General features: G+C 43.8%; 2 protein-coding genes across 2 annotated transcripts in view; one reads left to right on the forward strand and one right to left on the reverse strand.

Moving 5' to 3' along the window:
• Positions 1-272: 272 nt before the first annotated feature.
• Positions 273-9,836, forward strand: LOC139216033 (uncharacterized). Its single transcript, XM_070847082.1, has 8 exons — positions 273-372; positions 3,617-3,835; positions 4,325-4,465; positions 6,243-6,404; positions 6,497-6,648; positions 8,005-8,124; positions 9,122-9,259; positions 9,503-9,836. The coding sequence occupies exons 1-8, from the start codon at positions 273-275 to the stop codon at positions 9,728-9,730; spliced, it is 1,260 nt and encodes a 419-aa protein (XP_070703183.1). The 3' UTR covers positions 9,731-9,836.
• Positions 9,837-11,939: 2,103 nt separating this feature from the next.
• Positions 11,940-16,531, reverse strand: part of LOC139215226 (chloride channel protein 1-like) — a 34,776-nt gene continuing 30,184 nt past the window's right edge. Inside the window, exons 23-24 of the mRNA XM_070846121.1 lie at positions 15,003-15,089; positions 11,940-14,570 (exon numbers count right to left, since the gene is read on the reverse strand). Of these exons, the coding sequence (XP_070702222.1) occupies positions 14,076-14,570; positions 15,003-15,089 (582 nt within the window). The 3' untranslated portion in view covers positions 11,940-14,075. The remainder of the gene's footprint in view (positions 14,571-15,002; positions 15,090-16,531) is intronic.

Here is a 16,531-nt window from a genome sequence, read left to right on the forward strand (position 1 = left end):
ATTCCCTCTATTACAACCTCCCTTCTCTTCTTCTGTCTCCCTCAAACTGTTTTATGAATCTTCAATCATCTGCTCTCTTCACCTCAATTTCTTTTGTTCCGTTTTCTCCTTTGTTGCATTTATCTTTTTCTTTCTGATCTGCTCTCATTTTGGCATTTTTTTTCCTGTCACTTTGCATTTCTTCTTCTTCTTTTTATTTTATCCACATCCTCCCTCTTTTTGCACTCTCTCGTCCCCCCGCCTCACCTCCCTCCCTCTCTCTTTAGTTGTCCATGGAGGACACTACTTCCATTCTGCCTCGTCTCAAGAGGAAGCCCACCAACACCTATGGGATCGGTGCCCTGGCTAAGTCCTCTCTGACAGGTGTGTCAGGTGTGTGTCTGTGCTACTAGATGGTAAAACAGCCCCCATGTTGCCTCCATATGCTCCACTGAAGGTCGGGGGTGAAGTTGTTGTTGAGAACTGACAGGGGTCAAACTTCCTTTCCCTGCTGTGTAAAAGATCCTTTTTGGTTTCTTTTCGTGTGATACTTCGATGGTTGTTTGGTGCCACAGTAGTGCAGCAGCCAAATGATCCACGTGTGGTTTGGTTTAAAGGTTTAAACACCAAACACAGTCAGCGTCTAATCTCTCCTGGAGCTGCTGTAATAGAAATATAGTAAGAGTAAACAGGGTTTATAAACTTAAATGTCTCTCGGCTAATTAGTGATTACTTATTATAACTGGAATCTAAATTAGCGCACCCACTCGTGTAGCATTAGCTTCGTTAATTTAAGGTTTGTATGGATGTTGCTAAGGAACCAAACCACTCGCTCCACTTTGCAGAATGGAGTTTAAAATAAATAAATAAATACGGCCCAGATTTTCTGCGATGCTTTGTCCCGTCATTGAGCAACACAGATTAGTCTGTAACATGAGCCCAGTATTTCAACTGTTCACATCTCAATCATCCAGACAAAAGAACCTGAGCGCTGCTGCGCGTAGAGCAGTGTTTTCCATCCCATGAGCCTTTCAACAGCTGTCTGAAGCTCGGTGTCAGAAATAAGAAATGAAGCAGGGTGCTAGAGGTTACCACCCAGACTCTAAATAGATATTTCAGTTTACAGCTATCAGGAAGCCAGTCCTTGGTCATAACTGATACTCAGTTTAAAGGAGTTTTTAGTGCTCTTTGAGGAAACTGGAGGGAGAGACACATGCAACACTGGTCCCTGGACAGACTCCAAGCAGGGATGTTTTAATTTTATGCCTTAACACCCCCCCCCTGCCCATAGGATGCCGGAGGCTCCATTTAGGTTTAACTCCAACAAAATTAATCCACCAAATTTTGCACACAGAGCAGCTCTTCCTTTTGAATTTGTCCAACAAAAACTCCATTCTGCTCCTGCGCTCGCTTGGCCTCTGCACTGCCTGCAGGCCAAGGAACCATCTGACACACTTGGAGAAACAGGAATGATCTTTTCGCCTTTGCCGTGCGTGGCAGAGTTTATACATCAAATGTGGCCTCAACACACAACTTCACTCCAGAGCAGGAGAAGGAGGAGGAGGAGGAGCTTGGAACCAACATGGCCGCCCCTGTGGGTGCCCCTTCCTATATCACTTTCCCTTCTCTTCCATTGATATCAACAGCAGACGTCAATGACTGACACATTTCGCAGAGTCATTGATGGAAATCCAATCAGATCTTTGATTTCAAAGAAACTAAAGTAAGTGAGATTACTTACTTTAATTACCTACTGAAGCATCTCCACAGGCGTGTTGGGAAATGTAGTGTATTGGTAATGTGGCGGTGCCGGTGGCGGTGTGGCCCAGTATTTGTACAGCAGTGACTCTTCTGTGCAGTATCGTGACTTTAAGTGGCTGGTGCCTCTTGTGTGCTATCTCGTGCTTTGTGCTTCAAACTGTAGTGTTTTTTGTGCTATGTAGTGTTTAAGTGTAGCACCTCAGTGTTTGTGCAAGAGGTGCTTTTTTTTTATGTGTGTGTGTGTGTGTCTGGTGCACTTAAAATAAATCTGTTAGTATCAATCAACAGTGTATGGCATTATGTTGTGAGCCTTTGAATAGCCAAGACCCCCAACGCCCTCCCTCATCCCCATTCTTTCCATTCCTATTTCCATCCCCAATTAGACTCTGCAGGGAGTGTTTGATTTTCAAATGAGATTGGCTCCCTTTGTCTAAAGGGGGAAACTGTTTCTATTTATAGCTCCGTCTGTAACTTGCCCCCCGGACTGCAGGAGCAATTTCAGAAGCTCAGTCTCTGTTTATTCATGCCTGTTTGATTTTAATTTAATTTTTTATCGATCAGCCTCTCACATAGCGCATATGTCCCTAATTTGAATCCTGTATTTGCATCTTAATTGGGCAGAGATTTGTGAGCGGACCCTCCTAAACGTTCTGTTTACACCCAAGGATCGCTTTCCTCCGTCTCTCTCCGTCTCTGTAACACGTTTTTAATCACGCAACGTCTAATGAATCTCATTTATTCTGTTTACCAGGAGATGAGTAATGGCTTTAATTATTAATATGGGGTTGTCAGCGTTTCAGCAGTCATCCTCGTCCTTTTCTGTTCTAGTCGACAAACTCTGAGGACCACATGGGGACCCTGATCTCTCTATGGTTAGCTCACGAGCTTAGCTTACATGACCTCCGATCTGAATATTCTACACTTCTAGTTAATTAGATTGCAGTGGGGTTGATATGTTGACCTCAAAAAACACATAAAAGAAAAAAGACATCTTTGTGTGAAATCCAACTAATCTGTACTTAGTCTTCGCAAAAATTCTTGGGGTCCAAGACCAGATTAAAGAGCAGATCAACTCACTGAAGTCGACTCAGCTCTGATTAGAATCTCAGATTGATGACTGATTATATTTCTTAACAAAATATCAGACAAGTCTAAGAAGCAAAGGCCCACTCTCTGCTACACGAGTCCACCTCTGTGCGACATTTGTCCGACTGGTGCTCTACACCATTCTCCGCTCCCCCGGATCAGTCACATCATTGTCATCTGAAATGACAGATAATGACGCGATGCTGAGCGGTGACTGTCAGACTCATTTTGACGATTAGCATGCAAGTAGTAATTGAAAAACGACAAATTAAAGGGGTTTTTATGAGCGTTTTGTAGATGCGGCTGTGAAATACTAGGTTTGAAAGCAGCAGTGGTGTAAAGGTTAGAGGCAGGACAGACAGACATTACTACCACCGTTGTGTTTTAGACTCACCGGCCAACCAGTGAGACCAATAAGAGTTTGTACCGAGCAAGGAGCAAACCATTACAGGCCACTGAATCCATTTTATTGAGCTACTAACACAAAGTAGCTGTGAGGTTGTTGCCATGTCGTCATTCCCAGTCACAGACCTCTCTGAATACATCCATACCAGTACATTTATAACCCCCCCATTGGCATTATCTGTTACAGTTTCATTACTAAACAGTTTTCCTGCTACACTACACAGTCTCTCATTACCATCCTGCTTCCCCCGGAGCCTCAGCTGGAGGTGTCGTCAACCACAAAGACCAGAAGTAGTTTTGACACTGTTTGTGTGTGTCTGGTGTGTGTTGTGTGTGTGAATGTGTGTGTGTGTGCCCCCTCCCGCTGTCCCCATACCTGTTGTAGGTGTGACTCGCTCCATGAAGGACAAAGTGACCAAGCCCACTGCCATGGCCCAGGGTCGTGTTGCTCACATGATCGAGTGGCAGAGCTGGGGCAAACCATCTGCGGGGCCGATGGGGGGCGCAGGACATACCAACCTGCAGAGGGAAAAGGAGAGGAGGATGGAGAATGATGCTTACAGCGACCTCAGTGACGGCGAGAAGGAGGCTCGCTTTGCTGCAGGTGAGCTCACGTCTGCTTACAGGACGTACAGGTGCTACGCTGTCACAAAGGGTTTCTTCAAAGTGGAAATACAACTAAAGTTGAAATATATTAATGGTGAAATAGTAAAAGAGACAATTTTCAAACATTTTTGTCCAGAAAGATTTTTTTTTCGGTGGTTTTTCTTCAATGAAGTTTAGAAAATTAAAGCGGCTCTGGCTCATCTGGTGTATCAAGTTAAATTAATCCTTTTAAACACATTTATTTCTCCTCTATTAGAGAATGCAGAGTGTTTGTGTCTCTTCTTCTCTCCATGTTAACGACTGTTGTTGCCTCCTGTTGGTTTTTATTACCGGTTCACTTCTGTATGTGTTAACAACGCTCGGACTGGGATTTGTTTCATGCATCTCTAATTGTGTTTCAGCGAGTTAAAAGATCCCGCTAACATCATTACTGTTGCATCTCCGGCATCGATACCACTCTCGCTGTCCCCCCCTCCCCCCTCTCTAGGCATCATGCAGCAGTTTGCCATCTCTGAGGCGACTCTGTTCGGCTGGAACTCGATGGACGGGGAGAGCATGGGAGCCGGCTCCAACCAGGGCAGCGTCGCTCACCTCAGTGAGGTCAACCAGGAGAGCATCACCAGCAGAGGTCCTGCAGCTTAAACCTTTCTGCAAACGGCCACTCTGAGTGCCTCTGGTTGTAAATTGCTACAGTATTTGGTTGGAAGCTTTCACCTTGATGGCACATAGAGCAGTGTGGGAAAAGGTTAAATACAATGGAGGGGGGTGAGTCATATGTGTAGTTGTATTGAAGCCTATCTGCCAAGAACACCAACACAGATGCAGCGTTACTACACATGCTGTATTCTCCCTGGAGACTTACATTTTTGTAAGTGTAGCAGCTTTAAACACTTGTCACAGTCATATGTCTTTGGACCACATGGTAAACTATTATGTTTTCTATTATGCGTAGATGCACAGTTTGGGAAAATTAGAGCCCCGCTGGAAACCAAAAACAGCTGCGTCAGTTATTCTGCCGACCAGCTGTAAAGGACTTTTGGAGGGCAGGCACACAGCTGCACATTTTTGCCTTTCACTGCTACCGGGCACTTTACTCAAAATCGTCCAAATGACAAATTCAGATGACAGCCTGTCATTTCTGAGATATCAGGACACATTTGGATGGAGTGTCATGAGTGCTTGGATAAGAGAATTCACTGAAAACCTTAAGGAAGGCTTGTATTCAAACAAGGAAGGGAACTGCACGAAAAGTGAACTTGTGGGGATTTCACTTCACACTTGGCTGAATAAAACAAAAACAGTTTGGGGAAACAAACTCATACCCTGATTTGTGGTTTGTGCCTCAGGTGCTAAGATGTCTGTTTAGTTTAGCTGCACGCAGGATGATAAAACAGGGAGAAAAGAAGGGAAGAGAGCAATTTGCTCAGGCGAGATTAGGAAACCCCGTCTGACCCGACACGGAAAGCCATGGAAATCACCAGAAAAACAGTGTGGCGATGAGGCGATGTCTCTGTTTGGCTCTAAAACATGCGTGCCACTTTAACGTGTCCACATAGTAACACCGTAAACGGTTTCTTTTTTTAGTCCTTGCTGGTGTTTAGCAAAGCAGAGCGCTGTCTTAAACCCTAAGGGACTCTGTAGGTTAGCACAAGGACTTAGCCCTGCTCTCATTAACAGCACCATATGGGCCCTGCTCTGTGCTTTATCTGGCATGGAAGACACACACACAAATACAGAAATGATTAAAAAGCGACTTTTTATCAGCATTAGGACTGAGGGGATGTTTCTCCTCCACGTTCTGTCGGAGAGCTCAGCCCCCTCCGTGGCTTTTGCTCTATATTAACAATGCTGCTGCAGATATGGTAATCATACCGCCATTAAAGCTATTACAGTTCATTGCTTTTGGATGAGGTCAAGTTTATCCCTGTGTATGGCTTTTAATAGCATCTAAACCATGCTGCTAATGACTGAATCAACAGTTCAGGGTCTGAGTTTGGATTTAATTCTCTCCTTAAGAGCGTCTTTAGTTTTTGCCTCACACCATTACAGTTTATTTTACACATCCAAAGGAAAACGTTGTGATGCATACTGGGTTTACTTAATTTTCTAACCATAGAGTTACCACACAAATGTCACCTCATGTATTATCTTAATACACGCCAAACTGAACCCCCCACTTTCACTAAACAAGAGGAACAACTGAAGAGGCGAATCTTTAAAATGCTTAAACATATTTTATTGTATTCTGTTGTTATTAGATGTGATGGTAATGTTAAAACTGATGTTTGTGCCTCCACATGTTTCCTAGTGTTTTGCTAAAGATAACATTTCCATCCATCTCTCTCCACTGTCCTCTTTTAGATGTTCTTATTTCTGTCTAACTTCTCCTGTGTCTCACTCTACAGACCAGGTGCTCCATCACTCCTCTGCGGATGTCTGGCCTCACACCTACGTCTCACAGGGCCTGTACTGCCTGTCGTCCTCTGACGCCTGGGACCCAATCACCAGCCAGCCCTCGGGCGTGGCCTCACCTGCCGCAGGCTCCTACATCATGGCTGCTGGTGGGGGCCGAATCCTCTCTCCGTCACTGTGTCTAAACACGTCTGAGCTCGAGGCACTCACCGTTTTGTGGCTGTTCCAGGTGGCAGCAGTGGAGCAGGGGGGACGCCCGGTGAGGGGTATGAGGGGACGGTAGGCAGTTACATTCAGCAGCACCAGACTCATCTCGCCCTGCAGCAGCACAGCCAACTCCAGCAGCTCCAACAACTTCACCACTACCAGCAGCAACAGCTTCTGCAGTACCAACAGCAGGTCAGTGGTGCTTAGACTGTTCCTTTATGGCACTAATGACTAAGTGAGCAGCATCAAGTCTACTGGCAACAACAGCTGGGACTCTAAATACAGTCAAACTGCCACTGGACAGGAAACATCATGTCACCAGTACTAGAATATTTGTCCTGCCTGCACAAAGTAAGCAGTCAGTCAGTAGAGCTGCTATTAGACTGTTTTTCATTAGATGTGGTTCTCAGATGGCTAAAACATATTGATTCATGTTGAATGTAAAAGTCAAGTGTTCATTCTCAATGTTTTTTCACTCTACTATAAAGAAACTAATGCCTGATTAAAGGTCTTTGTGGTTCAGATCAGGGGAAACATCTTGGTCTACTGAAAAAAGTTAGATAAGTAAGTAAGTAAAGTGCATTTCTAGAGCACATTTAAACACATTGTTGGTGCCATTATTCATATGCCGTACACACACAAGGTGTTTTTAGTGACAGGAGTGGTTGAATCAATGAAATTAAAGTTTAAACGCATCTAATTTTGAGTGTAAACTGGTTGGATGTGCAGGCTGTGTGGCTTTTACTGCTGTAAATCCTCTGCTGACTTCCGGCTCTTCTCTGGCGCCTGGGGGTGGGGGGGGGGGTCTGCAAATGAAGTGAATCGTGATGAACTATGACACCTAAACACTTTTTCAGCTTCAGTGGCGGCTCTTGCTTTGGTACATCTCAGAGCTCATTAAATAACTGCGGGTTATGAAATAATAACTTGAAAAGGTCAGGGTCTGCGTCTTAGAAAAGGTGTACTGATCCGAGACCACAGTGGAAATCAGCTTGTTAGCTTTATTGTGTGTATTATGTGGTTGCCCTTGTGAAGGAGACTATTGAATATATTACATTACATTTATAATAAAGCTTTTCAATCAGTCAGTCAATTTTGTGAGCAGCAGTCGAGGCAGAGGAGCCGGAGACATTTCCCTGCTGCTTCCTGCAGCCCTGTCCCTGACTCATACATTTAAAGGGTATTGAACGTAGATTCAGACCATTATTAGTGACGAGAGCCAAGTGGAAAAAGAGGCACAAGTGTCTGCCTCCTGCAAAAGTCTCTGGCAAAGAAGAATGAAACCGCTTTGTCATTTGTTTTTGGCATGATGAGGCTTTTAAACCTTCCTAGCTGAGATGTGCTGTGATGAACTGGCTTGTTTTAGTGTTATGGTCCATTACTGAGCTGGAAATATCAGGAGCTGGGAGGGTGGGGGGTTTAAATGTTTAAATCTGTTTTCAAATCAAGAACTGGAACTGTGAGTCATTGGTTCTGATCAACAACCAAATCAGCCCCCTGTAATTATTGATTTTAGACTAAATCCTCATTTCCTGTGTCTGATTACAGTCCGTGGAGCACAGGCCGCAGAGTGCCTCCCAATCTCTCCAAGCCACTCCCAACAGCACCATCCACAGCCTCGGCCCCCCCACCCACCCTCGGCTCGCGGACCTGTGGGGAGCTGCGCAGGTCGAGGCACACCACGTAGGCACTCGCCTGCTGAATCCAAATGGTCAGATTACAGACTTTGCGGACTAGATGATGGTTTAATATATTCTGACAGAGCAGCTTTAAGAGTTTGCAAGGGCACAGGAATGCATGACTGTATATGCAGTCACAGGCTAACAGGGTAGACGTCTCCATTTAGTCACTGTTACAGAATGACAGAGACAACAGTCATCTTAACAATGACAGGATGCATTTGGTACTCTGTTGTTATTGCAGGAAGCTAAGGTTAATCTTCTCTGATCCCATTTCTCAGGCACATGTCTTCAAAGGTGGAAAAAGTGCACTAATCACGATAACGTCCAGTCGATATGAATATCCTGCACAGAAATAGCCTTTGTGGTCATTTTCCATCATGTTTGACATTCATCTTGGCTAATTTGTTTTTGTCTTTTGGATCTGGCTTTGTTTATATCAGCAGGCATATTTAGCACACAGCTGTAGTGCAGTGAATGATGGGAGAAACTGCCAGGGAAGTCGGCAAGGTAGGAGACAGGCTGGAAATCTGCATGGAGCACTGCCAAAAGTCTGCATGACAGCCTATAGCGGACTTGATGAATTTTGACAACGAACATCCTTAAATCGGCCTGGTCTTCAGAGTAGCATGCTGTAAAGTCCGCAAGTTTACAACTCTAGGCATTTGGATTCAGCATCTCTGTCTGTTGTACCTTCCTAAGTGTCTGTCTTTTCTCTCTGGTGTCCTGCACAGGCAAACCGAGCCGTGGTCGGACCAGAGGAGCTCATATTCTGCTTGTCCATCTTCCCTCCTTCCTTCCTTCCTGTCTCCTTTGTCTGTTTCTTTTGTCCTGTGGTCGTTACCATGATCTGAAATTGAAGAGTTGTTGTCAGTCTGTGATTAAACACGTTAAGACGCCAGTAACTGGTTGAATCATCCTCCACTTTGAATTGGGTGCACCAGAAAAATACAAGCAATTAAATCAGCTAACTTAACCGGTTGCAGGTGGAGATCGTCGGGCAGCTGAGTGGACAGATGGCTGAAATGGTCGGAGGAGTGGTGGAGACAGTCGGAGAGCAGCCAGAGCCCGAGTCTGCAGGCATCCCTGAGCAGCATGAAGAGGAAGAGGAGGAGCTGACAAAGGTGAGTTACATCTGTTACATCTGAGCTCAGAACTTTGATCATAAACGACCAAAAACCAAGTCTGCTTTCTACTTTTCAACCCAAATATAAAAACCTTTTTGGTTTTGGTGTCAATCCAGGTGTCCTAAAAACTGACACATCAATGAGAGTAGATTGATATGAAGGCTTGATAATATAAGTGACAATACAACATGTAAACACTTGGCCTACTAACCTGAGATCCTCACATTGTTTCTTTTACAGGTAGAAGAGATAACATTAACCCTGGAGCCCGAGCGGTGCTCTTTGACCCCGTCCCCTCTGAGGGAGGACATCCAATCGACCAGAGGCTCGAGCCCCGGACTGCCAGCACAGAACCCCGAATCTGTCGCAGGGAGGATACCGTTCGACGTCACGCCCTGCGTTGTTCAGCTGCTGGAGAAGGACGAAGAGGCAGAGGAGGGCTCCATTGTTGTTGTTGCCACCAACTGAATCATAGGGCCAAAATAACTGACAAGAACAGGAAATAAATACTTCAATAATCAATCAAGCTATTCTATCCCAACCCCTTCCCCTCCTAACTATTTACCCACTTTGAGTCCGAGGAAACGGCAGAAGACTTTTTCAGACGAAATCGTGGGATGTAATGTACACAAACTAAACGCCAAGAAGCCCGTCTGAGCTACGACGGGACACGTGGAATATTACATATGTGACAGTGAACACATGAGGTTTGAGACGAGACACTTAAAGTGAGTGACTGCTGAAACGAGCAGTGAGGATGAGATGGTTTCACAAAAAGGTTTGGACCGACTGGACCAAAGAACCAGGACAAAGAGCTGAACAGTAGGCGACAAAAGAAGGTAGGACAAGAGGAGGAGAGGGCCTAGTGAAAAGTTCAGTGCAGTACAACAAACATGGAGTCAACAAGACTTGGATCAAACAGTATTTGCAAATGATTCTGAGTGGTTGGTTCAAGTTGTTTTCAGCACCGGAAGAAGATCCAGAGCATTTATCTGGTCACTGGAAGTGTTTGATTTACAACCTGATGTGTTCTGCTTCGATTGGCGGCTTGTCTGAGGTCTAGTTAAGCCGGACCCGTTACTGAGAGTCACCTGAGAGACGCACTCGGAGTTATTTGCAAACACAAGATCTGGATACAACCAAAAGACAGTGCATGCTTTTTATCAGTGACCTAGCCCTAACAGTATAACACAGTATACAAAGTAATAATATATCAAATTGCTTTTTATAATAAAAGAAAAAATCCAATAAACTGATATGTATATGTATGAATGTACGACTGTATGTATAGTATGTATGTATGTATGAATGTAGCTTTGTTTGTGTGTAAAATATATATATATATATTCTGGGAAACAGATTCTTCTTGGTGTTGATCCGTTCCAGCATGCATTGCAGAAGTGCACACACATTTGACCTTCACTAAGATAATGAACATGCCCCTAATGTACCCAACCAAACCTGGATTCTTGCTTTAACATAAACTTAATCCCAAAAGTAAGTTTTAACCATAAAAACAGCAGAGTATCTGCTCTGAGTGTCTCAGTAGATTTCTCCTGCAGAGCTCAATGACCGACCAAAACATCATATCTTGTCATCATAAGAAGACTCACCCAACTTTTGCCACATTTCTCTGCGTATTGATTAGCACAGCTGGAGCAGTGGAAACGTCTTCTTCAGAGTGATGAATGATGCTTCACTATCTGGCAGTCTGATGCATGGATGTGGGTTTGGGGGATGCTGGGAGAGCGCTGCCTACCTGACTGGTTTGGTGGAGCAGATCTGGGGCTGCTTTCCAGGGTTTGTGCTCTTCATCAGGGTCTTTTTAATGCTACAGGACACAAGGATGTTTTAGCCAATCGGGTGTAGTCAAAGACATTTTAGCCAATTTTAGCTCCACTGCAGGTCCATAAAGATGCGTTTGGTGATGAGGAAGAGGCCTGCAGAGCCCTGAGCTCAACTTCACTGGACACTTCTGGAGGGATCAGATCACAGACCTTCCCCTCCACCATCAGTGCCTGATCACACACACACTTTTAGCTCTTTAGCTTTAGGTCTTCCAGGACTGTGGTGACTGTCGTAGCCACAGACAGGAGTCAAACCTTCATACTGATGCCCCTGGTTTTAGAATGGGATGTCCACTAAGCTCACATGTCCACTGGCTTTTGGCCACATGGCGTCTATAATACAGACACACGCACAGAACGTGCTCGACTCAAATGTCCTGAGCTGCAGTGTGACGGCTGGACGTGTTCTTGATGAGTGTTCAGATCACCACAACAGCCCCGTTGATTAAGCTGAGCCATGTGGACTTCATCCCTGTCTGGAGGCACAGACGTGCCCTTGTCCGTTCAAGAGCTTTTCTCCGTTTGAGTTCTTCTGCAGGCGTCTTTCTGCTTTCACTTCGCAAAGTCAGCGGCTGGTTGTGTTTTTGTTACTGCTATTTTAAAAACATCAAAATACATAATAAAGAAATGCTGCATAGTGTAAAAAAAAAAAAAAAAAGTCCTTGAAAGCAACACGTTTAAGTCTTGTGTGGTTCAACGACTGGAAAAAAGAGGAGTGCGATATGTTCTAAGTCTGTAACTGTGTCACATAAAAGCTCTGCCTTTACATCATTTACGGTCAAAGACATTTAAAGCATTTCAATTAATAAAACTTTATTTCACTACATCTTTCACAGTTTTATAAATTTTGAGAAAACATTTGACTCTACTGAAAGATAAATAAATAAATACATGAATCACAACCACAGACAGACGGAAGAAAAAACAAAGCAGTTAGACCAGTACAGAGCGCCCATAACAACCGGACACACTCACTTTAATTCATACAGACACGACGCGACGACAAGGCTTTTTGTTAAACCTGCAGGTTTAAAGACTTTTAAGGCAGCACCTGAGAATCTGAATCCAGGAGATAAGAAGAGTGTAAGAGGAGATGGAGTGATGATGAGAGAAAAGGACGAGTGCATCACAAGGAGAGGAGGTCAACAACGCATGACGGCAATTATCAAGTAAGTTCTTACCTTAAATCACTTTTTGTGCTACGTCATTGGCCGTGAGGGAGTTTAAGACGGTGGGGCACTATCGCTAACTTAGTAGAAGTTAAGAATAAAAGAAAAAAGACATCAATCATGTGCACATAAGAGGACAGGAGACGTTTGGTGACTGGTTTTAAGTGTATTGTATTGTATTAAGTGATTAAAACGACTGTCTAAGTGCCACTTTTAGTGCTGAATGGGACAAGAAACACTGACCTCTGACCCTCCACACTGCCTCTAGTTCACCGTTTGGGTTTTCGTGGACTGCTTTGCTTCAGCGTCTCTGCTCTCACCTGTGAAAAGGCCAATCGTTTTGCTGATGTTTGCTGTTGAAAGCGGTAACATAAAAAGGAAGTCAAGTCACTTTTGCAGTCACACTGCAGATCTGTGGTCGTGATAGTTTAACTGATGAGGTCATTTATTAAGCCAATTAATTAATCAAACAATCTGTCAGCATACATCTTCATTTAACATAAAGATGCTGTTTGACCAAATGCTTTGTTTTTGTCACATTTTGGAACGAGGAGCTTCTGTTGTTGTACAATTGTTTGTGTTTCTGTGTGAAACGTCATCTTGATGATAATCAGAAGTAATTTAAAGTATTCATGTGTGAACACTGAAAAAAAAAAACCCTCTCTAGGACCGATGCAGCGGAGCTTGGCTGTCGTCTGCCGCATTTAGCTGCACCATCTATCAACTTAAGCGTGATGAGATGAGCTCTGAGGCTGCATCCACAAGGTCAGCACACAATTTGGAGGTCGTTTTGGGGCTTTGGCCAATCTTCCACAGTGGACTGAGCAGCTCTATTAGTCCACTGCTATCCAGATGGTCTGTTGGCGGTTAAAAAAAAAAATCAATAGCTCCCGCTCTCATCCGATAAAAACCTTTTTTTAAGGACACATAAACGGTCAGGTATCACATAAGTACTGTGCAGGGGTTCACTGGTTCTGATTTGTGCTGCACAGGTTTGGTTTACTCTTCATCGTGTTATCAAAAATACAGAGATGCCACATATGTTGTGCTGGAAAGCACTGTGACACAGAGAGGTGTCTAATCAATCAAAATAACAATACAAACAGTACAAATAATATCAGTATATTTTCCATTTACTCCTCAACAATGTTTTCTATTCTTCATGATTTAGATTGTGTCGTATCTAGCTTACTACTTAATGGGTTATCCTGCCTTAAGCAGCCACTAACAATGAAATAATTATTCAGGGTTTCAATGGTGAGAATTGGTTGCTATAATTCTTTTAATTAGGCTATTACACCCTGACAAGAAAATAACCGTGGAGGAAAAGTGCATTCTTTGGCATACAATTTAAAAACAGCAGATATGTCAGTCAGGGGTTCAGTCCATACTGGTTGAACCCTTGAGTGTGAAAAACAAGCAGAGAGAAAATGAGGAGGAAATGAGGCAGGACGAGTATCAAAAACAAACGCACACATACAGAGCTTATTAAGGAGAGACAGAGAGGTTGGGCTGAGCAGGGAGAACCAACTAGGCGAAGGTCTGTGAAATGAGCAGACTCACCAACAGAGCCAGCGAAGTTAGGATTAAACTGTCCTCAAAAAGGAAACATTATGCCCAGCCTAGCGTAGCCTCGAGCAAACACACCGTTTGCTTTGAATCTCTGCTCTACCTAAGTGGTGACAAAAAGAGGTAAATGAGTGTCCAAAGACCAGAGCAACAAGTTAAGAACAAAAAAAACTCACACATTAAAAAAGTTTCCCATTATAAAAAACATTACCATCACTCTTGTTTAATCTAAACCATTGGCTCATCATCGCTGTCTTCATCCCCCTCAAGGACCCTCTGTAGCGGCCTCAGGGTGGAGGAGGAAGGAGTAGACAGAGGAGGAAGAGTGGAGGAGGAAGGGTCTGGGAGGGGAGCGGGGGAGGGAGGGAGGCTGAGGTCGCTGTTGTAGCAGCAGCTTTTACTGGCTGAGCTGTCGGCCGCCGTGCTGCTGCCGCCTCCACTGTTGCCGCTGCTCTCCTCCACCTCCCCCGACACGCCTTCGATCCACACCTCCGTCTCATTCTCATGGCTATGATGATGGTGGTTAGGAGGTGGAGAGGGGGAAGGAGGCTGGGGAGCAGCCGGCGCTGGCGGAGGGGAGGTGGACGTTGGAGAGGAGGGAGCAGTGGGAGAGGAAGGTGGAGGTTTAGAGACAGAGTTGTGGTTGCTGATGTCGCGAAAGCTGGCGAGCGGAGGACGGAGCCGGACACCAGAGCGGGTGGAGCCCTCGATGGCCTTCTGGAGCTGGAGGAGGAGCAGGAGGAGGAGGTAAAATGGTGGAGGAAAATGATGACGGGAAGAGAAAGGAGAGGTAAAGTGTAATAAAAGAGAGATGAGGAAAGAAAAGAAGGAGAAAAAGATCAGAAATTGATGAAGAGTGAGGGAGAAGGACAGAGAGATAGATGGAGGAGTGACTCAAGAGGTGGTGGAGACAATAAAAATGTCCTTTATGATAATAATCCTTTATGAGACAAAATAACCAGGTTTGTTTTCCCTCCAAAGTCAAGACAGATGAGAGAAAACTTCCAAAAGTTGAGTGCATCAAAAAGTTGAGTGTATTTTCTGAGAACTGAATGACATTTTCTGCTTAGCTTTTGGCTCCAGGTGACCTTCATCGCAGAGAGTTAAATAAAAAGCAAAACAAGCATTTGAAATGGTGGAAATAAGGTTTCTTACCTCTTTTAGCGCCACTACGCCCACCAGTTTGCCGATACTGGTCACATAAGCATGACTTAGCCCCAGCAGCGAGAACAGAGTGTGGGTCTGCGGAGACAGAGCGAAAAGGTCAGGCGTCAAATTACGACAAACTTCCAGACTCCTACCTCTCCGATCAGGACGGCCTTTTTTCATGTTTCTGTGAAGCCAGACAATTTACAGGCGCTGCGCTTCCCTGTCAGCTCTGTCTAGACACGACGTCGCAGAGACAGAGAGATGAAAGCAAACTGGCTCGAGGCTCCTGATGAACTACAGGAGGAAAAAAGTATTGTGTTCAAAGTATTGTGTTCATATTCCGGCTAAGGTCACACACTGTGGATAAGCTATTTGTATGCAGGAGCACACCTCGACCACAAAGCTCCTTTTGCACATGAATGTTTTAGATATTTAAATATTAGCATGAGAATGAAATTACAATCAATGAACAAAAACAAATGGCAGCAACGGTTCAGGGTGGGAGCGTGTTACCGCAACTATACATTATATATACACACATCATACGATGGAGGAAACAAATGGAAAGAAATTAAAAGTGTATTACGATATTATAAAATAATACAAATATATGGATATTTAAACTTATTATATGTATTAGTGGAATGATAATGTGCGTGTAAAAGCTTTGGATTGCACATCAGCAAAGAGACAATACACAAAATAACCCAGACAAGGTTACTGAAAACTTCAAGTTCAAAATAAGAATATAATCAAAATGTCAAACTAATGACGCAAAATCCATTGATAAATGGATTGTAACTAACAATCACTTTCATCGTTGATTTATCTGCTAGTTATTTTCTCAACTGATTCTTTGGTTGACAAAACATCAGAATATACTGAAAAAAAGTTGACCTGGTTAAAAACTATGAAAAGCCCAGAGCTGTTCAGGTTACCATCAGACGACTGAGAAAAACATCAAATACTCACATTTAAGCATCAAATTTGTTCTCAATCATTTTTTTTGTGTTGTCAACAAACTATTGCTATTTCTGACCGAGTCCGTGTGACCAAGTGGATAAGAGCTCTAAAGTAAAGTAACCAGAAACAACAAGACAAGAACCTAAACTTTAATATTTCTTCTGCACCTGAAGAGAATTCATTATTTGAGCGTTCATCGACGAAAATACTATTAAAACACCAAAGTTTGGGGCTGATAGTAGACTAGAGGGAGTAGGTTATTAGTTTGGGTGTGTTAATGAATAAAAAGACTCATGTGAAGTGTAATTTGTGGCTCCAAATCAACAGAAGTTCCCTGACTGAAGCTACTTACACTGTGAGGGCTAACTAGGCCATGGTTTCAGAATACTCAAATAGATGTTAAATTATTAAAAAAAATCAAATAGTTTTTGTGAGTATTGTCTTGTTTTTTAAGAATGTATCTTCCTTTGCTGGGAGCAGTAGCTCGATCGGGGCGTTAAGACGGAGCTATGTCTGTGTAGCACAAACAGACTCTGACTGGAAGCAGCCTCGGGTACAAGCTCAGCTCATCC

This window comes from Pempheris klunzingeri, chromosome 16 (assembly GCF_042242105.1).
Source record: "Pempheris klunzingeri isolate RE-2024b chromosome 16, fPemKlu1.hap1, whole genome shotgun sequence".
Classification (NCBI taxonomy): domain Eukaryota; kingdom Metazoa; phylum Chordata; class Actinopteri; order Acropomatiformes; family Pempheridae; genus Pempheris; species Pempheris klunzingeri.